This window comes from Yamadazyma tenuis, chromosome 6 (genome assembly GCF_029203305.1).
Source record: "Yamadazyma tenuis chromosome 6, complete sequence".
NCBI classification, from domain to species: Eukaryota; Fungi; Ascomycota; class Pichiomycetes; order Serinales; family Debaryomycetaceae; genus Yamadazyma; species Yamadazyma tenuis.
Window position 1 is genome coordinate 565898 of NC_089466.1, and position 24297 is coordinate 590194.

Below are 24297 nucleotides of genomic sequence, written 5' to 3' on the forward strand. Positions count from 1 at the left end.
TTATGATGTAAAAATTTGTTTCTTTATAGGATTTTAATATATTTAAGTTTATACAATTTTTGTACAAAAAGGAGTTAAAGTGCATTCATTAAAGGACTGGAAATGTTCACTGGGGTGAACTTCTTGGGCAAAGAAACTCTGGTGAATCTTGACCTCAACTTGTGAGTTACGAAGTCCATGTCTAAATGTCTTGTCAAGTTGATTCTTGGAATACATCCAATATAGTGATCATCGTCAAGTTGGACATCAAGTGGATCTTGGGTATGACAACCGGGAGACAAAGATAACCGAATTGAAAGTTTTTTACCACTAGGGCTGTTTCTATCACCCGCTTCAAATAGTTCAAATGTAATTTGAGAAAGGTAATCAAGCTCAGGCAATGCATTTCTAGCAATTTGCATTGGGATTTGTGATTCGTATAACACATTTAACAAGGTATATATATGAGACTCCTTAGTGAAATACATTGATACCCCTGGTGTATCATTCTTTCTAATATCTTGGATATCATTCAAGATTTGTCTGGCTAACGGCAAGGAAGTCAACAAACCAATGTCAAGTTTCTCTTCATCCTTGATGCCATACTCTTGAGGACAAATGAAATCAAATAAAACCTTCGACAATCTGTATAGCTCTCTTAATCTGGCAAAAGTTGGGTGGTCGAATGGATTTGCATTCGAGTTTTCCAGTTTTCTGGTATTGGACTGGTTATTCTTAGAAGAATTCTCAATTGTCTCAGTGGCATCTTTCAAGACCCAACCTAAAGAACCTGCAGCATGTCCACCACCCGAGATGTTAATTAAGTTATTAGTAGAGTTGTTCTTGGAAGGACTGGTTGAGTTTGGACCGGAAGAGCTTTCGTTTGGAATCTTGAAATTATTCATGGCCAAAATATTGATAGGATATTCACTCACCAAACCACTCAGGTTGACTGTATCACCACATGTTTCACTCAATAGCTGTATCAATTTTTCGTCTTTGGGATCATATGAAAAAACGTTTTGTAAAAATGATCTATTGTGCAAAGCATCATACTTCATGGTGTCATAGAGTTCACTGATCTTAGATGGATGTGTTTTTTCCACAGTAGTGAACTCCTGGAATAATTTATCCCATCTTTCCTTGAATAATGTGGAGTCTTCACCACAACACCAAGACTCTTGGAATGAAGAGACATCCTTATTCTCAAAGTTATATTCCATGAGTTTCTTATGGAAATTCATTAATTGACATACCCTTTTAATAACAACAAAAGGCTGAGGCATCTTTGGAGGCCAAGTGAACTGTGGGGGTGCTTCAGCTCCTTGTCGTAAGAGAGGTTTCAACTTTTTCTTGACTTTATCCATTAAATCCTTCGCAGCGTTGGAATCATCCAACAAGTCTTTTCTAATGGTCATGAAATCACCTGGAAGCTCATCTTGGTCTTTATCATAACCTAACAAAGCCATAGATGCCAAATGTGCTGAAGCAATAACTCTTCTTTCTGAGGAGGTGTACACCTTGACATCTTTCAAAGCTTCACGATTCAACAATTTAATATTCTGTCTCAATTGCTCCCCCACATCAGTGGCTTGATATTTAGCAGAATGAGTTGGCTCACCACCCCATTTCAAGATGAATTGAACCTTTTCGACAAATTCTGGATCATCTTTAGACAAAGAAGGTTTAAGTTGGATCTTAGTACCTGGAAAGTTCATCTTCTTTTCCAAAGCGGTTCTCAATTGCTTAAGCTTCTTCAAATCTTCCAACTTCTTTGCTTCAGCAATTTTGACAGTTTCTAAAACCACCTGCAAGTCTGGAACCTCTCTGATGATAACCTCCTCTTTATGACCCTTCAATAATGAAATAAAAAGAGGGGATCTAAAAGAGTATTTAAACTTCTGTTTAGGTGTTCTATCTGCATGTCTGATGACAGAAACCATACCCTTGAAAACCCATTTTTGTTCTTTTTCTTCGAATTGAGATTTGTTAAGGAGTTTCTTAGAAGGTGGAATCTTATCCTTGATAAGGTCTCTTGACTTCTTGGCCTCTATGAACAAATTCCTCAAGATACTCGAACACGAATCATAGTAATCATTGTTATCTTTGACAAATGAAAATCCATTCACATCAATGACGTAGGACTTATTAAGCACTCTCAATAAATCAAATCCACAAATAGTTTGTTTGAATGTGTTACTAATATTCTGGGCCATAATCTTCTCTTCATCGGATAGTTGAGTGATAAATCTAATTTCTTTGCCATGAGTATTACGTCTTACAATTCCATCAACAACAGGAGATTTGCGGGTTTCTGCATGACAGAATCCGGCTCCAACAGTATAGGCCTTAACATCTTCGAAATTATCAGTATCCATGAAAGTTTCATAGATATATGAGCCTTCAGTTCTTGGAGTAGTTAATTCAGGATCAAACTCAGAGGATTTGTTACCGATCTTACGGAACAATCTCCGACCTCCACCTCCAGTGGATGTTGGATAGTAGATATACACATTATGGTCTTCACCATCGACGGGCTTTTCCACATACGGTTTTCTGATGATTTTTCCATTAACCTTGAGGGTATCATCATCAACCATTTCCCACTCAGCTTCAGGTTGGTCGGTCAAGTTTTGGATCTTTTCTTCAGTAAAACCAGCTTCTCTCAATTTAACTTCCAACACTTCATCTAGCTGGGGTCCCCCATCTCTACTAATTTCCAAACGATAAGGAGTAGGAACTTTCAGATGATCTAAGATAGCCAACACCAATCTTCTATCCCATAGAGCCTTCTGAAACACCAAGTCATTAATCATGTAAGGTTTACGATAATTAACATAGCTTATGGCTTTGTCCAAGGGAAATCCAGTGGAGAAGAAACTGATTAAAAAATCACAGGTTGGCCAATTTTCAATAGACTCATCCAAAATAACTTTATCACCAAAAATCACCGTTTCAAACTCACCATTTTCAATGAGTCTGTTCAAAATTCTTCTGCATGGTTTAGACATCACTTTAGCATCCATAGCACACACCCCAATTTTACCAACATATGGGAGTTTGGGTCCAATAACCTCTTTGTGAATAGACACTTTTCTCGAAGCACTCGAGGAATTGGAGATGGTCTTGTTCAAGATAGGAAAATCTGCTCCACTGGACGTCGAGTTTGATCTTGACTTCAAAGGGTTCAGATTGGTCGAGTTTGATCTGGTATTTGAGTCAAAAGGAGTACCAACACTAACTGGATCAAGTACCACGGGGCCCTCGTGGATAGCAGATAAATGAGACTCATCGATCACTCCAGATTGTAAAGGAGAAGAAGAGTTGTCGCCAGCTATGATTCCTACCCCATCCTCGGAGTTTGTCTTCGGAGTAAAGCCTTCAAGCATAGGAGCTATGGAAGCCATGGCAGTTTTGGTTTCAGATACAACAAATGTATCAGTTATTATCTTTTCGGTTCTGCTTACCACCGAAGGGTTTTGAGTGGGAGATAAGTTCAAGGGGGACATGGGCTGAGTGAGGTTAGATTCTGCTCCATAACCATTTACCTCAATAGGAATAGGATTGGTGGGACTAGCAGGAGTAGATACAACTGGTAGCTGTGGCATGGCTATTAATTTAAAAGACCCTGCTTTAATGAAAAAGAAGTGAAATTTGGTGCGACCTGATAAGATTCCTTCGTATATTCTCGTTAATTGTTAAAACTGTCCCAAGTGGTACCGGCCATCATACAAAAAAGTTGGCGATTATTGCGAGAGACTTGTTCCTATTTAATGTTCCAACGCTCCGTTAGTACTATCATTTATTGAAGAAATGAGTACTGCATCCCAAAAGTGGATGCATCGTTGGGGAAGAAATGTTTTCTACGCATGAATATTCATGTATTCATTTCAAGTCACGATAATAAATAGAATGGCAAACTCAAACAAGCTTATTCAAAGGCTGCCAAAGAGTCGAATAACACCGAAATCGACTCACCAAAGTGATCTCTTCTGATGCACTCGGCGAAAATTGGTGACACATCAATCACGCTCAATTTCTTGTTTTGCTCAATTCTTTCCTTAGATATTGGATAAGTGTTGGTCACAACAATTTTGTCGATACAACTACTCTCGTTTAAAGTTTCCAAGCATTTGTCTTGGAAAAGCCCATGGGTTCCCAAGATGTAGACTGATTTTGCCCCGCAGTTCATTCTTAAATGTTCAGCAGCTGCGATAAAAGACCCTGGCTTGTCAATCATATCATCCAATATTATGGCTGGTTTATCATTGACATCACCCACTAATGTGATTAATTTTTCTTGTGACGTCAATGTCAACTCATCTTCATCATCAGAGTTATCAGCATCATAAGAGCCACCTAATGCATCCGAGTCCAAAATAGGAGTCTTCTCGGGATGACTTTGAGGATCTGGATTTCCCCCTGCTTGATAATCATCGTCAACAACATGCCCTTGAACAATTCTGGCAGTTTGCATTTCGCTTACAATGTTGTCCTCTTCTTCATCAGCAGTCTTGGAGGCCCGAGATGTCTTGAGATTCTTCTTTTTATTCTTGCTTGAATATCCATCGTGAGTTCTTCTCCTATCAGTGTGAATCATAGCGAAATTGATCTTCAAAGCATCTGCTAAAGTGGTGACTCGTTTGGTTCCACCAGGATTCTTGGATACCACCACAGCCTTTTCCCATTCGGGAACATTGTGACGAATCCAACGAGCCAACGTGGGTGCTCCAAATAAGTTATCCACCGGTTTGGTGAAGAAACCTTGCATTTGGGAGGCATGTAAGTCCATCGACACCACATGATCTGCACCTGCCATGATTAACAAATTGGCCAACATTCTGGCGGTGATGGCCCCTCTGTGTTTCTTCATCTTGGATTGCTTGGAATATGGGAATTGAGGAATAACAGCGGTGATTTTATTGGCAGACCCACCCCGACAAGCAGATATTAAAATCAATAACTCCATTATGTGGTCGTTGATTTCAGGTGACCCACTTTGAATTATATATACATCTTCATCTCTGACAGACACACCAATTTGAACCGAAGTTTCTCCATTGGAAAACTTTTTTAAGCTACATGGGGCTGGTTCCACTCCTAACCTTTCACATACCAATCTTCCCAACTCAGGGTGGGAGGACCCCACAAAAACTTTACACTTTCTCATATCTTGATTGTTTTTGTACGCGGTGGTATTAGTAGATGATGCTGTATTAGAGTCCACTATACTAAATACAGTAGTATCAATACTGGAAGAAGACGTCAGTTTGCAGGATTTATAAAAGATTTTTCTGGCTTATTACTTTCGCTCATCGAGACAATCGCAGTGCGCGGTCGTGCGAATCATTATTTTATCTAATTTGTTCCGTAGGAACTAGGTATTTTCCTGATATGCCGCCGGAGCAGATGCTTGATCCTACAAAAACCCCCCGATCTTCGATCGAAATGTTTACTGATAAGGAAATGGAGGGAATTCTTAGCAGACTACAGTGTTCCTGTCAAGAAATACGTGGTTCTGAAGTGTTTGAGCGACTATCTAAATCCATCAACCTTAACATAAACGACATTCGATGTCTTGCGCTTGGGTCACCGACACAAAGTACCCCAGCATTGTACCAGCTTGCACTATTGATGGAGTTGAAGAAGCTAACAACTGCGAAGGTGTCGGTATATGATCCAATTTTCACATCTTCAGATTTGAAGCTATTTTCACATCTCGAGATAACCCCAACAAAAGAACATCCCAGTACTCTTACAGCTTCTACTCTATATTATCTTCCACATGCTGATTTGAGCATCACAGAAGAACTTTTCAAAGATAAGTCTCCGGCTTTCATGTTGGGTAATGATGTTTTTTCTCACACAAATCGATTATCCAAAGTTGAACTCCACACAAAGTACAAGATTCTTTCCCACATCGTTTATGTTGCCGACAACTCGTGTCAAGGAGCACCAGAAATAACAGACGGGTTTGAACCTGTGGTGGCTCGTTCCAGAAAGCGAGCCAATAAGCTCAAATATACTCCACCGCCAATCAAGTATACCTTTGATGAAATGTACTTTAGTAAGGTTGAAATCACTCCTATCGGAGAGCTTGGCCAATGGCAAAATGCATTTAGTGACCTTGCTCTACATATAATTAGATGATACGGAACCCGGTAATCCTTTATTTTACACATTATTTACATTAATAACACAATTGACTTTTGATTTTTCTTTCTAACTTTCATTGAAGTCGTTGTTTCTTCAACAATGGATCTCCCACACCACCCAGTAAAAAATCTGATGGTTGTGGTACCGCCGGCTGGTCAGAGGCATGGACAGGTGATTGAGCGGGAGCCTGAACCATTGAAGTTTGATCATCGGAAGGAGGAGACTGTTGAGGTGGAGCTGGAACCAGAGAAGGAGCCGTAGTACTCGATGATCCACCTGTTAGCAAGTGTTTGGCCAAGATAGAGTACAAGTCATCTTTGGTGAAAGGTTTGGCTAGAATATCAGACATTCCATTTTGAAGATAGTTAACGAGATCATTGTCTTCGATATTCCCAGTCATAGCTATGATAGGAGTGCGAGTATCGAATGAACGGATAACACTGGTAGCTGTAGCCCCGTCTAAGTTGGGCATCACGATATCCATCAACACCAAGTCATATTTTGTCTTTTCCACTGTGGAGATGGCATTTAAACCATCCGTTACCACGGTCACCTGACATCCATACTTTACCAAAAACTTCCGGCAAAGTTGAATACATACATTGTCATCTTCCACAAGTAAAACGTGAAACTTAGGATTCGGAATACTTGTAGTAATAATACTTTGACTAGGAGGCGTATTCGCAGGTACCGGACGGTTCTGGGGCGATTGCAGCTCTTTTACCAATGAGGTTGGGCCATTACCAAATGCAGCTGGTGTGGGTTGCGCGATCGGTGCAGCGGCATCTGGCGACTGAAGTTGAGTATGGCTCTGGTTTCTAGTATGGGATGAGTGTGTCTGTTGCAGTTGGATTGGCTGTTGCGGTGTTAGGCCCTGGCCTAGTGACTGGGGCCCGGAAAAAGCATAATCTAGTTTATCACCATAAGATTGTGTTGGGGCCTGAGTTACAGCACTTGGTACAGTACCAGTTTCCAAACGAGTAGGAGTAGGGCCAGCGCCAGGAACAGCCTGAGAACCATTAGTATTACCAATCAAGTCAGGGTTAGGAAAGTCAAGTGGAGGTAGTTTTATTCCCATTTGTGCCAACGAATTAATCATCAAGTTAATTGAGTTGAAATTTCGTTCTTCAAACGATTTAACCGTTACCATATGATCCATCAAATGTTTATATTTCGATTTCAAGGTTGATAATTGATGCGACAACGAGGTGTTATCGCCTTGAAGATATTCCACTTGCTCCTCTAATTTCATTACCCGTTGAAATAACGCTTCAGAAGCGACAGAAGACGGTACCAAGGCACCTCCATTACCAGGGGCCAGTTTTTTGGAATTGGTACCTTTACGCTTGATATTATCCAATGCTTCACGATCGTTGACGCGGAATTCTGGGTGTTTGAACTCCCAAGCATCATCACCATATTCATAGTTCCTCTTTGCTTCATTCGAAATCTTCACCTTGTGGAAGTCGTATTTGTTAAGTTGACGAACAAAACTTGCCAAATTGCTGTGCTTGAAATGACGAGGTAGTATTTCCTTGGTGAACTCATTAGTATCAATTACCACAAATGAATCTCCATCTTTTGTCCATCTCACAACATTTTTATAGCTATCTTCTTGAAGCATTTGAAATAGCTTTTTGACAAAGTCGTTAGACCCTCCTTGATGGGACAGACTAGTCGGGTGAAGACTGTCACTAGGTTCTTCACTTTTGATAACTTTCGACATATTCAGTTATGGGTAAAAATATTGCTGTCGCTCAGGGGCGCCGCTAGCAGCAACAGATGAATGAAGGTTGAATGAATTGGAAAGAAGGGGTTGTGGGCGGAGGCGGAGGCGGGATGAGGAGATGAGTCGGGATGAATTTAATTATTAATGGAGTTTCTGATTTTGATGCTCAAGCGAAGCTCTTCAAATTAATTTCTGGTTAAGTTTTGAAAATTTCCAACTAGGTTAATTGGTTGTTGTCAATGAAAACTTTACAAACAAAAACGCTGCGGTTGAGTCGCGCAAAAGTTTCAGTGATATTTATAGATTACGTCCTGGCCGCACCATTGTGGTATAAGCGGATTGTCGTAAGTTTCCGAGACATTTTGGCGCGCAGATTTTGCAGCATTTTCCTAAACGCAAGAGCCTAAACTGGGGGGATGATTGGATCTCAAAGACAAGTAATCTTTCGCAGTTAGGGGAAAGATATCAGATTCAAGTAGCATAGATATATATTCTTTCTAAAATAAGAAATATAAGAAAAAATTGAAACGGCGCTCCTAAGTTTTGGCTAAAGATGATTTGACGCATTTAAGGTTCAAAGTTTGTTGGCTTTGTAAAAATGCTTTCACTCGTCCAAATTTTGAGTAGTTACTAGTGTTTTATATTATAACGGATTTGAGCTGCAATGTCAGACAATTTGCAAAGTTTGAATTTCGCAGGTTTTAAAACCTAAAAGCCCATAAGCCAAGATGAAGATGCCATGTTGACCGATCAATCTGTCATTCTTCATGTTATTGACTACGAAGCATTTATTTACACCAATTATTTGAATAGAATTATAATGATTATAAGCTTTACGCCAAAATATGTACTGAACTATCAATTCCGAGTTAGGGATATTTAAGAATTTGGTAAAGAAAATTTCAGTCTTTTTGCGATCGAGCATTTCGCACTGCTCAATTTGCAACTTGTTTACCACTCATTTCGCTCATGTCACAGGATGAAAGGCATTTATCACAGCTATCACAATCCAATAAAACGGTACATGTGATACCATTTTACACGGTCTATCTTCTTCAGTCAGGTCCACGGTTACAGCTGTTTTACATTGGTTCCACGCCTAATCCGTGTCGTCGCCTTCGCCAACATAATGGTGAACTCCAAAGTGGCGCTTATAGAACTCGCAAGGACGGATTTCGACCATGGCATTTTGCCGCCATAATCACAGGCTTCCTGTCCAAAATTTCAGCCTTACAGTTTGAACATGCCCTCCAACATCCTCATAGCACTCGCCATATCCCAGACAATAAGCGTGTTTCTCGATCCAAATCTGGAGGCAGATCGGTCCATCTCAAGCTAGCCAACATCAGACTCCTAGTTTCAAGCAGATACTTTGGTCACCTCGGTCTTTGCGTCAATATCTTCAGTTTTCATATCTTAGATGTTTGGAACGCAAATAAGCATTCTATAGAGTATGAGAACATGCGATTTTGGGACAAAGGCTACGATGAGTTCGTAGGGGAACTCGAAGTGGGGGATTTTCACATGGTGAAGGATGCATGTGAGAATCTTCAGAATAAGCTAATGCAAATTACCCACTGTACTGGTTGTGGTGGATCCATAGATATGATGCCAGAACACGAACAAAATTCTTTACCATTACCAGCCATTACTTTATGTGTGTGCCAAAATGTGTATCATCTACGGTGTCTTTCAGACGAAATACTACCTAAATACGTGCATTGTAAGATATGTGGGGGTAAGCTGGACTGGTTCCGACTTGCAATGGTAGCCACCCAGGCTAGAAGTGCTTTCTTGTGATCACAACTCATCATGGACTAAGTCTTTCTTTATGACAATATTCCAATCTTCATTGATGTGCAAACCAGGATTTTGGATTTCCAAGTTTCCGTCAATACTCTTGAAACGTAAACTAGCTCCATCATGCTCAACTTTTGTGGCATGAGTATTTAAGATTAGGATCTTTTCAATCCTGCGAGGAGCGTTGAAAGTCCCAGTGACTTTGTTAGTCAATTTGCCATTTTTGAGCTCAAAATTTGCAACCAAGAACAGTCCATTTTTGTAGTCGAATGATTCATAGTCATCCACATACAATGACCCAGAAGCTGAATTTGTACTGCTTGGTGCAACCACTAAGGTATATGGATCATGATTCATCAACTTGCTTGATCTTCTATATCTCATTTTACGAGAAATTATCGACCCTCCTTTGATAACCATAGGAATATCTGATAAGGTCACAGGAACTTTGACCAGTTGAGTATGGTAACGAGAACTGATTTTGCCGTTAGTGAAATCATAATAAATCTCCGAGTCTGGAAACACTATCGTGACTTCTTTGGTTGTTTCTTCAGTGACTGGTTTCACAAGAATACCCGAATTCCCGAGGAAAAATTCATCCTCTATATCATAGTTCTTTGAAAACTTTTGACTTTCATAGAATAAAGGCTTTAAAATAGGCATACCACTGATACTTGATTCCCGGAAAGCATTATAGAATTCTGGTAGCAAAGTATATCTCAAATTAATAGCATCTCTTATGATCGACGTGTATGGTTCTCCTGGGACCCAAGGTTCTCTTCTTCTAGAGTCTATATGGGCATGCCCTCTGAAGAAAGGGTACCATATACCAGTCTGATACCATCTGGTTAACAAGTCTTTGGAAGGATTACCAAAGAATCCTCCTACATCAGCACCACCAAATGGCATACCAGCAACTCCATTATTGAGAAGCATAGGAATTGAAAGCTTAAGGTATTCCCACTTTGACATATTATCACCCGTCCACATGGCTGCGGACTTTTGCAGTCCAGCAAAAAACGATCTTGTCAATACGAAAGGTCTCTGTCTTTGGGTCAGCTCGAGACGTTTGGATAGAGAACTGTAAGTCATATCATGAAATTTTCTTCCATTTAAATTATGAAGAGATCGTTCTTCATACCCTCCATATTGCAAATTATCCCGTGGACTTGAAGTTTCTGGACCATCAAAAACAGAGATTTCGTTCATGTCATTCCAAAGATGAATGTTTGTATTGTCGAAAAACACCTTATTCTCGGGACTCAACCGATGAAGCTCATCCCAATATTCCTGAGAACCAGGGTTGAAAGAGTCTACCCAAAGAGACTCGCCCGGCCAACAATGCCCATAAAAAGTATCGTTTTCAGAATTCATCAATGTCAATCCATTTTTCTGGAGATGATTTGACACTTTTGATCCCTTCTTGATATGAGGATCAATGATGATGATCAAGTTTCTTCCTGTCAAATCCAACTCATCCAACATTCCACTAGGATCGGGAAAATTAGAATTCCATGTGAAGTACTGTTTATTGTCAGTGTACTCTATATCCAACCATATCGAATCATAAGGGATTTGATGCTCATCAAATAACGAGTTAATTTCCAAAAGGTCTTTCTGATCGTTGTAATTCCACCTGCACTGGTGATATCCAAGGGCAAAAAGTTGTGGTAATGTGGGAAAACCAGTGATTTCTCCATATTTCTTATTCACTTCTGCAGGAGATTCCCCAAAAAATATAATGAAGTCTAGCACACCATTTTCACTCATCCAATGAGTCTTAGCACCAGACTTAGGCTTGGAAAGATTTATATAGGTGTCAGCACTATTGATCCAAAATAAACCCATGGACAATCTGGGTTTAGATACCAATAAGAATGGAATAGAGCCATACATTGGCAAATTAGAGTCTACTTCATACTCAAATATGTCGACGTTGTACAAACGGTATATTTCCTCTTCCAACTTTAAACCTTTAGAATGCTCTGGGATCCCATATGCGTTATGAAAGTCAACAAAGTTGAAGTCTAACCCAATAGATTCTGGTCCCAACGGGAGTTTATCACTCGTGGAGTCTTTGAAATTATCTCTGAACATATTGAAGTCACTTTCCTCTGGCAAAAGTTGTTGTTGATTATCAGACTCATTTCTGAAATGCTCCAAATTCAAGAATTTGTCTTCGTTAATGGTCATTTGGAGAGTTTCATTTACAAACACCTCGATCTTGAAGTCTTTGTAAAGCAACACTCGTATAAATTTTGATGTGATACATATCTTTTCAGCCCCATCATGAATTGTGATGGAGGTCGAGTCTTTAAGTCGGAGTTCATGAGGTAATACATGTTCTGAAGCTTTGAATCGATTAGCATTGATATTCAAATCAACATTTCTATTCTCATCAAGGGTGAATCTGATATTATCATTCTCAAGAAAAGATAATTGGAATGGGAGCTTGACATCAGAATTTGGAAGCTTCTTCGTCAATAATCCTGAGATTACAGCATATTCAGAACCAACCTCAATCGCATCTTCAATAAAATAGTTGCTAATTTTTGTTTGGAGTTTATTGCGGCAATAATCTATGTTTCTCTTGCAAAAGCCATTTTCTTCACACGATTTGAAAAGATATTGTTTCGCCAGAATCACCAAACAGAACCAATAAAATATAGCAAAGATTTGCATTTTGTGGTATACCTAGCCTCGTCCAAATTTAAATACAAGTCAACAGCACTTTAGCTAATCCAAACAAGTACAATCGCAATGATGAAATAGATTTAAGGTTCAATTGAAGTATTTGAGTACTTCCTATGTATCTTTCACTTTCACAATATAATATTGAGACGAAAAACGGTAGCAAAGGCTGCTAAGCATTTAGCAGCGCGATCTATGAACAGCTTCGCCAGTGTAGTGCCCTGCCCATTATCGCTCCCCATAGAAGCGCGAAAAATTTGAACGACTAGAAAATGACAAAACATCTTCTTGTGACTGAGTTATTATGGAACGCGAAAGAGGCATAAAAGACAAGGTCAAGCTCGAAGATGGTGTAGACACTGACCATCATCTTACAAAGAAACGGAAAGTGTACGATGAAATTTCTGAGCCTGATGGGCCCTTAACTCAAGAGGATGTTAAATACTTCAAGAAGCAGGCTATTTGGAGACAGATGAGGTACTATAAGCACAAGGCAAATACGCATGAAGTATCTGTGTCAGATACTTCCAGAAAGATTGAACTGTTGAACCATGAAGTTGCTGACTTAAAATCCTGGCAGTTGAAGGTGTTCAAGCAACTTAATAAGCCAATCACTGACGATAAAGAACTCGTTTCTTCTATTAATGAAATTTTAGATGGCAAGATCTCCGACGATGATGTTAAAGAGAAGCTACAGAAACTTAATGAGTATATTGACGAAGTGGCAAGACTTGAAGGTGAGAATGAAGTTTTGAAAAATTTGAAATCAGACTTGGAAGTCAAGGTCGATGAACTTACAGATAAGCTTTTGAAGCAAAGAGAACGGTTAGAAAGTGAACTGGTACTGAGAGTATACAAACTCAAGAAAGAGGAACCTACTCTTGTAGTAAATGGTAAGGAAGAGGCTAACGGAACCCATGACGTGGCAAATTCTTCAACTGGAGATTTTAGTGAAGAGGTCAAAGAGTTGAACCGGATAATCAAGGAATTCGAGAGCAAGTTCCAAGTTATCCTTGCAGAGAAAGAATCACTAAGCAGAGACTTAAAGGCCCCTGTGGAAGTCATTAAGGTGGAAAGTAATAGCCTCAACCAGGATTCATCAATCGAAGAAGAGTTGAATAAGAAAGATGCTATAATCAAAGAACTAAATCATAAGTTGAACAACAGTGCCGAGTTATTGAACGATGAACTGACGAAAATGCAAAAGAAATTACTTGAAGCAATACGGAAACACGAGGGTGATTTAGTAAGAATCAGAAATGCCAGGGATGATTTGCTCAACAAGGTAAGCTTACTCGAAAGACAAAAGTCCAATGAAACATTGATTAAATTAAACCAACAAATTACGGAACTGCTTAACTTTCAAAACCTTCGAACAAGCAATAGTGATACCACTAGCGAAGAAATCATCAAAGAACTCGAAGAGAGCTACAAGAAACTCATTAGTGACATTCATATTAAGGTTCTCAGCCAAGCTGAACAGGAAAACTTAATCAAAAAGTATCAGATTGAAAAAACCAAAGCTGACCAAAAGTATTTCCAAGTCATGAAGATCCGTGACACGTTAACCAATGAAAACAGACTTTTGAAATTAACTGTCAACAAATCTAATGAAATCATTGAAAAATATAACGAATTTGAATCCAAGTATAAGGAGAAAGTTAACAAATTACAAGAGATTATTGACGAACACCGCAAGCATATTACCAACCTTAAGGTTGATAACAAGAAGCTTGTTCTGGAAAATCACTTTAAGCTGGTGGAAATCAGTAAAATGATGAATAAAATAAATGAAATGAGCAATGACCTCAAAGTCATTAAACAAGAGAAAGTGGTTCTTAGCAACAAGACCACAGAAAAAGACATTGAATTAATGAAATTACAAAAGTACAAGCATCAAAGTAACAGTAATTCTACAGTTGACAATGAAGAACTTAACGGATTCAGAAGTATGGTTAAATGTTCAGTCTGTTCGAAGAATTGGAAAGATACAGTGATCACAGTTTGTGGACATGTGTTTTGCAGCCAATGCACTAGAGAACGGTTAAATGCCAGACTAAGGAGATGTCCCAGTTGTAACAAAGGCTTCAGTACCAACGATTTACTTGGGATCCATTTATAGACGCCTGTAATTATTTTGTAGCATTTGTATAATAGAGTAAGTTTAATGAATGTATTATAGATGTAGTACATTGCAGATAAGCACATATCATATCACGTGAGCGTATGTCGACATCGTCAATGCACCACATTCGAAATTGCCGAGAATAGGTGCGTAAAGCTTCTCCGATCCCACAACATACTACTTCGAGAGAATGCAAACGCAACCGTGGTAAGTCTTCCTCAAAAGCAATATCCCGCCAGGGGGGTTCACTTTCATTATCAACTCTCAACATCTATACTGAAAAATGGTTGCTAGCCCCCTTCGTCGCGTTCATGCAACCCAGGCACGATATTAAAGATTACCCGGAAGTACAAATTCACTCAGACGTGCCCTGATGAACCCGCGCGACCAGCCTCGTACCAAGTTGGTACTAAAGTCGCGCAATATTGTACGACCCTTGCTGTCCTTCCTGCATTATTTTGGTATAGGGGCTTTTCACGTCCCCAAAACAATTTCGCCACATACACGCTTTCGCCCATCAGAAAAGTAGATGATGCTTTCCTGATATGCGGGAGTTTTTTCCATCGTCTCAGATTTTTCACAGCCAGCACATACTTCATTTAGAATTTATATCCAAGTCTACAAGAGATAAGCGATCGAGCCAGTAGCCGATTAAGCATGTTTAAAGAACCCATAGCTGTCACGTGTTAAAATCTGAGGGGCACAGCCACCTCTGTTGATGAACACGGGACATTTACCAGAAGCCAGGTGTCAAAATATTAAAAATATGTCTTTGCAACGTACGTTGTCGTTATATGGAACACATTCATGCTTTTCAACACCTACTGTTTGAAGATGAACGAAGGATTGAATCATATCTTGAAAATTAGCGGAAATATAATTGAAACAAGTTTGAGCCACACGCCTATTTGGCCACAACCTGTTATTGACTCCTTCAGAGCAAATAAACAACCAAAGATCAAGTTGCCAGTACCCTCAAGTGCATGTTAAGAACCACAATAGCCATTAAATGGAAGGGGATGAAAAGGTATACTGGGTGTTCTGGATAGCCCAGATTGTGTCAAATATTATACACGTAGAATAGGCATTCTAAGGGGCGAACTCCCCCAAATTTTACTTGAATAGTGGTGACATGAACTACTAGAACAATCAACCTACTGGCATCTCCTGAAACATCTCTATCTGAGCTCTGCAAACAAAAAATAACTGTAATTTACCTCTTCAAAAATTTTATCCCTGAATTTTTTTTGGTTTTGTCCTATTCGCCATCGACCAGCAACGAAAAATTATTTAAATAATTTGAATTTCCCTCTTTTCTAAAAACAGACTTTTTTTGCCATCTCGGAATCTGGTCGTGTCGTGTGCGAATTCGCCTAATCTTAATATTTATTTCATCACGCACAACATGGAAAAGAACCAGTTTGACTACGAAAAGAGAATGGTGCAGCCTCCCTTGAGCCCACCAAATCCTTCGTCAAGCCCTTCGCCAAACCCTACCACTGTGGATGCCGTGAAGATGACGACTGTGGCAGCCCCTACTGCTGCTGTTTCAGTTCCCGCCTCCGGTGCTGATACTTTGGCACCTCAAACTATTCTGCCAACAGAGCCTACTTCCAATACGGCCAGCGACGGTGTTCCCACCGGCAATATTCCCACCGCGGCCTCTCCAGCCCCAACCTCAGTATACACTTCTGGTCCCGCTGTGGTTCCTGTAAATATGGTTCCGGCCCCAACTCCTCAACCAGAACCTGATATGAATGACCTTCCTGACAATCCTATGCCTAAACATCAGGCTAAGTTTGCCCTCAACACCATCAAGAATGTGAAGCGTTTAAAAGATGCAGGTCCATTTTTGAAACCGGTTGATATTATCAAGTTGAATATTCCTTTCTACTACAATTTTGTTCCAAAACCAATGGATTTATCAACTATTGAGAAAAAGCTTACTGTCAGTGCCTACGAGGTACCTGAACAATTTATTGATGACTTCAACTTGATGGTGAGCAACTGCATAAAGTTCAATGGAGAAAATTCCCCAATCGCTAAGATGGGTAAAAATATCCAAGCTTATTTCGAAAAGCACATGTTGAACTTCCCACCAAAAGAAGCGAACGAAAGTGAATTAAGTACGGCTTCGAAAAGAAGGATTGAGCTGCAACTGCTGGTTCCCTCAATTGCCAGTAACAGACCAAAGAGAAACATACACCCACCAAAACCAAAAGAGTTGCCATACGATAATAGACCAAGAAAGAAGAAGTTTGCTGCTGATTTAAGATTTTGTAATCAAATACTCAAAGATCTCATCAGTAAGAAGCATTTCAGCTATAACTTCCCATTTTTGCAACCGGTGGATGCCGTTGCTTTGAATATTCCAAATTATTCTGACATAATTAAGCAGCCAATGGATTTGTCCACGATTCAATCAAAGTTGGCTAATAATCAATATGAGAATGGTGATGAATTTGAACTGGACGTGACCTTGATGTTTGAGAATTGTTACAAATTCAATCCTGAAGGTACGGATGTGAGTATGATGGGCCACAAGTTACAGGATATCTTCCAGAAGAAATGGATTAACAGGCCAATTCCAAAGGATACTCCTCAGAATTCTGATAATGAAGATTATTCTGACGATGAATTTCTGGATGACAACAGTGATGTGGATGAAAGTGTTTTATCCAATATCCCCGCTATCAAATTTTTGGAAGATCAATTGATTAGAATGACCCAGGAGTTAGATAAGTTGAAGAAAGATCACTTGTTGAAAATCAAGCAACAGCGTGAACAAAGACGCAAATCCCGTGCAAGTGGTAAGAACCGTAAAAGAAGTGGCTCTATGGCCCACAGCACAGGTGGAAAATCCAAGAAGATTAAATTGATACCTCAAATTCAAGTCACATATGAGATGAAGAAACAAGTTAGTGAACAAGTTCCAAACTTGCCAGATAAGAAGCTTCAAGAATTTATAAAGATTATAAAGGATGATGTCGACTTGAATGATGAGGAAGAGGTTGAATTGGATATGGATCAATTGGAAGACAAAACTATCTTGAAGTTGTACAACTTCTTGTTTGACAAGAAGCCAGCTAAGGCCAAAAAGATGGAGTTGACCACAAACTACGATAAGCTCACGAAGTTGAAGAACCAATTAAGTTTGTTCGATGAAGGTATGAGGGCTGAAAGTAGTGATGATGATGATATGAGTAGCGAGAGTTCAGAAGAGGAATGAACGCATACATAGTCCTGTAATAATAATGTATATTAATCAGAGTAAACGCAGGTAGGGATATGTGCAGCCAGTGTAAGTCTAACTCTGTCGCGCTTTTCATCTCATCGCTTGATTTCAAATCGTCATAGTTGTGAAGATAGAGGACTCAATGAATAACAGTAAAAGCATGCCCAGTCCAAGTGAATCAGCAAAAAAGCGTTCAAAAGATAATGATGAACTTGTTCAAGATCTAAAAACACTCCATATAACTCCAAATAAGAATATGTTAAAAGAAAGGATTACTCCGAGAGACCCAAAATACAAACCTATCAACATAATACAAGTTAATATTGCTAACAATAAATACACCACCATTGCTGGACCGATGGTGAGGTACTCAAAGCTTCCCTTTCGTGCATTATTGAGGAACTTTAAGTGTGATATAGTGTATTCTCCTATGATTCTTGCACGTGAGTTCGTAAGGAATGATATTGCACGTCTTTCAGATTTCACCACAAACTCAGAGGACAAGAGTCTAATAGTGCAAGTAGGAGTGAATAATGAACTTGATTTGCTCAGGTTTGTGGATATGGTTCATCCGTATGTGGATGGAATAGGATTGAATTGTGGATGTCCGATTAAGGAACAAGTCGCAGAGGGTATAGGAGCAGCACTAATGTCAGAGCCGGACTTGGTAGCCAGAATGATCAAGGTGGTCAAAGATAAGTACAAAGACACGGTGTGTATTGACGCAAAAATAAGGATTCACAAGGATTTGGAAGAAACTGTTGAATTTGTCAAAAAGGTTCAGGCCAGTGGAGTAGACTTTATTACAATTCATGGACGTACAAAGAGTACCAGATCGTCAATTCCAGTAAACCTTGATGCCATAAAATATGTTCGGCAGTTTACCACTGTTCCAGTTATGGCAAATGGTGATTGTTTTAATCCGGAGGATGTAGAGAGAATTTGCAGTTACACTGGCTGCGACGGAGTCATGTCCGCTAGAGGAGTGTTGCAAAATCCAGCTTTATTTGCTGGGTATGATAAAACTCCATGGATGGCAGTGGAACTCTTCTGGCACTACTCTATGTCTTATGGACTACCGTTTAGAATCATTCAACACCATTTATCAGAGATGTTGCACCAAATTTTAACTAATGCTAAGTTGAAAGAAATGAACTTCATTAACAATTTAGTTGATTTGATGGACTGGTTTGACCACAACTTTGATTTGAAACGGAACAGTGATCCTGGGTTTGCTACAAGGGTCGAAGTTCCTTATAAATTATAGTATTTCATTTTATTATACAATACATATATTATACATTTCGATTTGATTCAATTTAAGAATTCTTTGTTTTGCAAGGAAATACTTTTGGTCATATTGTTGACTTTGTAAATTCCTACCAATTGCTTGGCTAATTCGAACATATTATTTCTTAAAGAAATAACAATAAACTGACCATTCTTGGTTCTTTCTTTAATGTAATTTGCCACGATACTCACATTCCTAAAATCCAACGCTGCATCGATTTCATCCATGACATATAATGGGGTTGGTTTATACTTGTGTAATGCAAAAACCAATGCTAATGAACTCAAGGTCTTCTCACCACCACTCAAATTGCTAATATTTCTCCAAGACTTTTTTGGTGGCATAACGCTAAACAAAATACCTTCGGAAAAAGGATCCAAACTATCAACTAACTCTAATTCGGCATTACCACCCATAGTGATCATTTGGTACATTTCTTTCAACGATAACGAAATAGTATTGAAACCCTCCATGAACTCGTCTAATCTCTTGCGCTTCAAGTCTTCACAGTAGTTCTTAATTTCGTCCCTAGAACTGATCGACTCATCTAACTCTTGTTGTCGAATTTTGAATTCCTGTATCTTCAAACCGTACTCTTTTAAGATCTCTATATCTGTTTTGACGTTAGCCATGTACTTCTCAATGTCAACTATCTCACTATCGACTTCGTCAATATTGACTCGTTCTAATTCTTCTGTGGTAAGCTTCTTGATTTCATTACCATTGTATTTCTCTTGTTCTTCAGGTTCCAACCAGGAAATGTAATCTGTCGTGTTCCTGACTAGCAAAGAGCCCAAGTTCTCCTCTTCAACAGAAATTTCACGCTGTATCTTTTTAATGACGTTACCCAATTTTTCAAGTTTATTATTAAGTTCAATTTCCAAAGATTTGAATTTCTTGATCTCGGAGTTCTTAGCTTCTAATTGCTCATTCACACCTTCTAATGACTCTTGCAAAGCTTCCTTCTCGTCAGTTAACTTATCAATTTCTTTGTTCAATGCATCTAATTCTTCCTGTTTGTTGGTATCTTGGCTTTTAATGGTCTCCAATTCGGTTTCAGCTTTTTCAATTTCTTTGGAGCTTTCTTCAGAAGCTTTGGCAGTTCTCTTGATTTCATTTTCTAATTTTCTAATAGTTAGCTTCTCATTTGAAGTCTTATCATTTATAATCTCGATCTTCTGCTTGATGGAATCGACTTTGGCACTCTGCAACCTTAATTCGACACCACCTGCTTCCATGATCTTCTCTTCCAATTCCCCAATTTTAGATTCCAAGTCTTTCATCTCCAATTTTAATTCATCCTTGCCTTTGATTATTTCATTCTTTTCGCTTTCCTTGAATTGAATCTCTTGTTCAATCTTGGCAGAGTTTTCATTGCTTTCATTTTCGTTGATCAATCTCTTGCACAAAGCCGATACTTCACGTTTCTCACTGCTCAAGGCTTCAATTTCAAGTTTTAACTTGGACAAATTGAACTGAGTTTCAGGATGCAAATCTTTCAAACTTCTTAATTGGCTTTCTTTAATCTGAAAGTCTCTATATTCTGCTTCATATTTTGATTCCATAGAGCTTAAGTCTTGCTGTAATTGTTGCACATCCTCGTCGCTCAAATCCATTTTGTCCTCCAATTTGGAAGACGCCAATATCATACCTCCTTTGGCGAAGCTATTTCCTCCACCAGACATTGTACCGGAAGTATCAACCAACTTACCATCTAAGGTGACAACCCTAAACCTCTTCTTGCCATATGCAACTTGTTTGGCTTCTTGTAAGTTGGTCGCAACTAGAGTGTCAAACAACTTACTGTAAAATGCTGTTAAGAACTTTTCGTTTTTTGGTTTAATCAAGTCAAACAACCTCTTCACAGTGGCAGGGTTACCGGGTGTACTAATTGGTGAGGTATTGAAGTTTCTAAGCTTATTAAGGCAAATAAAAGTACCATAACCCAAGCTATTCTTTCTTAAATATTGAATGCAAGTTTGAGCGGTTTCCACCGTCTCAACCACAATAGAATCCAATGCTGGACATGCTGTGGAGATGGCAATATCATATTTATCATCAATGATACCCAAGTCTCCTAATCTCCCATAAAATCCATTAATTCTTCCACTTTTGGCCAACCTACTTAAGGAACTCAAAACACGACTCTTATTTTGATTATGCGAATGGACAGATAAGGAGTCTTGAACCTTGGTCCTCATGTTTATCAAATCGGTTTTTTTGGCCAGTAATTGTTTGCGTTCACTCTCTATCTGCCCCTCCCCGAGTCCGATTTGTTCGACAATGTGATCCAATTTTTCTTGGGTCTCTTGGTATTCGATTTCCTTCTGCTTTCCCTCAGCTTTGATGTTGATCAAACGTTCCTTACCAGCTTCTAACTTCTTGCTGTTTTCTAATTTCTGACTATTTAGCATTTCAATTGAGGAGTTGATCAATTGGATGGAATTCTCCTTCTCTTTCAACTTGTCATTCCAAGGTTCCAATTTGGTTTGCAAGCTTTCAATCTCTTTGGAATAAACTGATGTCTTGGAGGTCATCTTTTGTCTAATTTCATCCAAAGTTGCTTTCTCTTGGGTCAATTCTTTGACCAATTGATCCAACTCATCTTTAAATTGAGCAGACATTTCGTTTTGGGTATTGAGTTTACTTCTACTCATGGACAAGGATTGCTCCAGCTGCTCTTTTGACTTGATAGCTTTTCTCAACTTCCCGTTCAAATTCTTAATTTTCTCATCAACCGACACGATAGCTTTATTAATTGCTTTAGACTTCTCTGCTCTTTTGCCAATCTCCTTGCTGATAGTGACAATTTGATAGTTAATAGACTTTTGCTCTTTCAAGTCAGATTCGAGTTGTTGGTTTAACTCCTCATTTTTGGTCTTCTCTTCCTCATATTCTTCATTCAACTCATTAAAGAGCCTTTGCCTCTCGGCTAACTCACTGGTATTAGCATTAAGGTTGATTTGGAATTGGATTGACTTCAAATTAATCATCTTCTTTTCCATTTCTAGAAAACGCAATGCTTCAGTTTTCTTTTCTTCAAGTTGATTCTTATCCTTTTCAACCAACTCAAATCTGTTTGACTTTTCGATACAAACGTCGTTCAACTCATCAACTTTAGACAAGTTTGAGTCAATTAATTCTTTGTAATGCGAAGTACCAATGATATCTTCCAAGTATTCCAATAAGCCATCATCACTTTCTTTTTCTGCCTTTGGTTTCATCTGTGCTATAGACTCAACTTCACCTTGTAAGATCAAAAATCTTTTATGATGCAAATCAATCCCCTTATCTTTCAAAAGGTTGGTAACCTCCGTATAAGTACTAGTTTTGCCATTAATGTAGTATTGAGACAGGTTATTCTTTAGAGCCTTCCTAGACACAACAAGTTGGGAATCAGGAATAACGGAAAAGCTGTCGTCTTGTAGATCATCAATTACATGGTTGAAGTGGATGTCGACCTGACAGAATTCTAGTCTGTTACCTTCAGAGTTATGAATCAATTCACTCAATTTACCTTGTCTCATCTTGGAAGCTCGAAACCCAAAAACAAAAAGCATGGAATCAATCACGTTTGATTTCCCACTTCCATTAGGACCAACAACAGCAGAAAATGACGCGTTGAAGGGACCAATAACTTGACGCCCAGCGTAAGACTTAAAGTTAGTTAAAACTAACTGATCAATAACCAAACGAGGTTCAGCCTTCTTGGGTGCCATTGTGAAAGATTCTCTCTTCTTTGGAGATGTTATATTCATGCTGCTTTGCTGTTGTGAATAGCTCAAGACTTCTTCTGGTTCTTGGACAAGGTTCGGAACTGGCGTCAGTGGAGCCAATAAGGGAATCTCGGATACCTTGACCTCGAGGGAGTTTGCAGATTCTATCAGGCTCTTGGTGAAAGAACTGGTAGCATCTTTGGTAATTTCGTTGCTGGTATCCAGGGTTTCATTTGCTCTTGAAATATCTGGGGTTTGATCTCTATAGGCGACTTCAGACTCATTATCACTGTCATTGCAAGCACCAGCAATCGAGCTATTAGATGCGGAGACAAAAGTCTGGTCATCAAGACCGGATCGGTTGACAGCTGATGATTCTTGATGTGGTTTATTTGAGGAATCAATCAGATATTCACTGTTATTTATAAAGGTTTGATGGGCACTAGTCTCCTGTTCATCGATTTCATCATCACTTAAAGAGATCCTTCTCTTTGATCTTTTGGGAGGTGACATCTTCCACTATACAACAGGAAATTGAAGTTCAACAAAGTTTGTTGCCGTGTAACACGCTCAAGATACCTAATTTTATATTGTAAACAAAAGACCTTCGCAGAAATTATGGTGAGATTGGGATCGTGCACGACATAATTATGTAGTATAAAGCATGTAGCTGCATATTTACAAATGTGTAGTTATATATTTTAGAGTGTAGGTATGATCCAACATGCAACTATGAAGCCATAAAGTAGCTGAAATAATCCAAAAGGCTTTACTTATCGTGTTTATGGGTCTTTTCCTTTTTTTCTTTCTTGTCTGTTTTATCTTTTTTATGTTTCTTTTCCTTCCTTTCCTTTTTTTCCTTCTTGTCCTTCTTACTCTTCTTTTCCTTGGTTTCTTCTTTTGTCTCCTCTTCTTCACCACTAGAAGGATAGTCTTTAGTCTCGTTAGCAGTGTCGTTAATAGTCTCATCCACGGTTTCATCCATTGCAGTTTGAATTATAACTTCTTGAGGCTCTTCGAGTTCAAATTTTATCTTCTTGTTGGAAGGTTGGTCTTGGCTATCATCATCAAACCTAATCTTTTTATTACTGGATAATTCTGGTACTAAGTTGAACTCAGTTAAAGTGGGTGGGAGACCTCTCAAATCTCTTTGTAATCTCTTTAATTGACTTATTATAGCAGCATTCCCTGTACTATTACTCAACCCGCTGTCAGCATTCAAAATTTCATTGGATGAAGATGCTTGTCCTGGTACCGTAGTTGCAACCGATTCACTGATGTCTATGAAAGCCGTTAAAATCCTTTCGGTTTCGGATTGGGTGGCCAATTTGGAAGACTTGATTACAACGGAAGTGGGGGTGTTGATAGCACTTGGTATCACTCTTCTTGGTCTGAAAGATGACATAGATGGTTGTAGATTGCAAAGATTTGAGATGGGCATCTCTCAGAAAATGCGAAAAAGTGTAAAGATTGGTTAGTGCTAAAAATTACACTGAGTGATCGATGATTGAGAGTTAATACTGTCCTTAATAACCATCAAAACTTTTTCGCATTCTGGTAATTTTTCAGAGCTTC

General features: G+C 39.0%; 8 protein-coding genes across 8 annotated transcripts; 2 read left to right on the top strand and 6 right to left on the bottom strand. All coding sequences in view use genetic code 12, as the record gives it.

The window, feature by feature from the left end:
* Positions 1-74: 74 nt before the first annotated feature.
* VIP1 (inositol hexakisphosphate and diphosphoinositol-pentakisphosphate kinase) lies at positions 75-3587 on the bottom strand (the record flags this gene model as incomplete). The annotated part of the gene is made up of 1 exon (XM_066158304.1): positions 75-3587. The coding sequence occupies one exon, from the start codon at positions 3585-3587 to the stop codon at positions 75-77; it is 3513 nt and encodes a 1170-aa protein (XP_066014401.1).
* A 323-nt stretch (positions 3588-3910) lies between these two features.
* On the bottom strand, positions 3911-5149 carry PRS1_2 (ribose-phosphate pyrophosphokinase 1; the record flags this gene model as incomplete). Its single annotated transcript, XM_006687319.1, has 1 exon — positions 3911-5149. One exon carries the CDS (start codon positions 5147-5149, stop codon positions 3911-3913), a length of 1239 nt encoding a protein of 412 aa, XP_006687382.1.
* A 1059-nt stretch (positions 5150-6208) lies between these two features.
* Positions 6209-7861, bottom strand: SKN7 (kinase-regulated stress-responsive transcription factor skn7; the record flags this gene model as incomplete). The annotated part of the gene is made up of 1 exon (XM_006686969.1): positions 6209-7861. The coding sequence occupies one exon, from the start codon at positions 7859-7861 to the stop codon at positions 6209-6211; it is 1653 nt and encodes a 550-aa protein (XP_006687032.1).
* Positions 7862-9664: 1803 nt separating this feature from the next.
* ROT2 (glucosidase II) lies at positions 9665-12346 on the bottom strand (the record flags this gene model as incomplete). Its single annotated transcript, XM_066158305.1, has 1 exon — positions 9665-12346. The coding sequence occupies one exon, from the start codon at positions 12344-12346 to the stop codon at positions 9665-9667; it is 2682 nt and encodes an 893-aa protein (XP_066014402.1).
* A 313-nt stretch (positions 12347-12659) lies between these two features.
* On the top strand, positions 12660-14434 carry PSN45_004492 (uncharacterized protein; the record flags this gene model as incomplete). The annotated part of the gene is made up of 2 exons (XM_066158306.1): positions 12660-14357; positions 14411-14434. The coding sequence occupies 2 exons, from the start codon at positions 12660-12662 to the stop codon at positions 14432-14434; spliced, it is 1722 nt and encodes a 573-aa protein (XP_066014403.1).
* A 1451-nt stretch (positions 14435-15885) lies between these two features.
* Positions 15886-18982, top strand: BDF1 (transcription initiation at TATA-containing promoter protein; the record flags this gene model as incomplete). The annotated part of the gene is made up of 2 exons (XM_006686965.2): positions 15886-17683; positions 18033-18982. 2 exons carry the CDS (start codon positions 15886-15888, stop codon positions 18980-18982), a joined length of 2748 nt encoding a protein of 915 aa, XP_006687028.2.
* A 47-nt stretch (positions 18983-19029) lies between these two features.
* On the bottom strand, positions 19030-23235 carry SMC4 (Structural maintenance of chromosomes protein 4; the record flags this gene model as incomplete). Its single annotated transcript, XM_066158307.1, has 1 exon — positions 19030-23235. One exon carries the CDS (start codon positions 23233-23235, stop codon positions 19030-19032), a length of 4206 nt encoding a protein of 1401 aa, XP_066014404.1.
* A 256-nt stretch (positions 23236-23491) lies between these two features.
* On the bottom strand, positions 23492-24127 carry PSN45_004495 (uncharacterized protein; the record flags this gene model as incomplete). The annotated part of the gene is made up of 1 exon (XM_006687317.1): positions 23492-24127. One exon carries the CDS (start codon positions 24125-24127, stop codon positions 23492-23494), a length of 636 nt encoding a protein of 211 aa, XP_006687380.1.
* Positions 24128-24297: the final 170 nt, after the last annotated feature.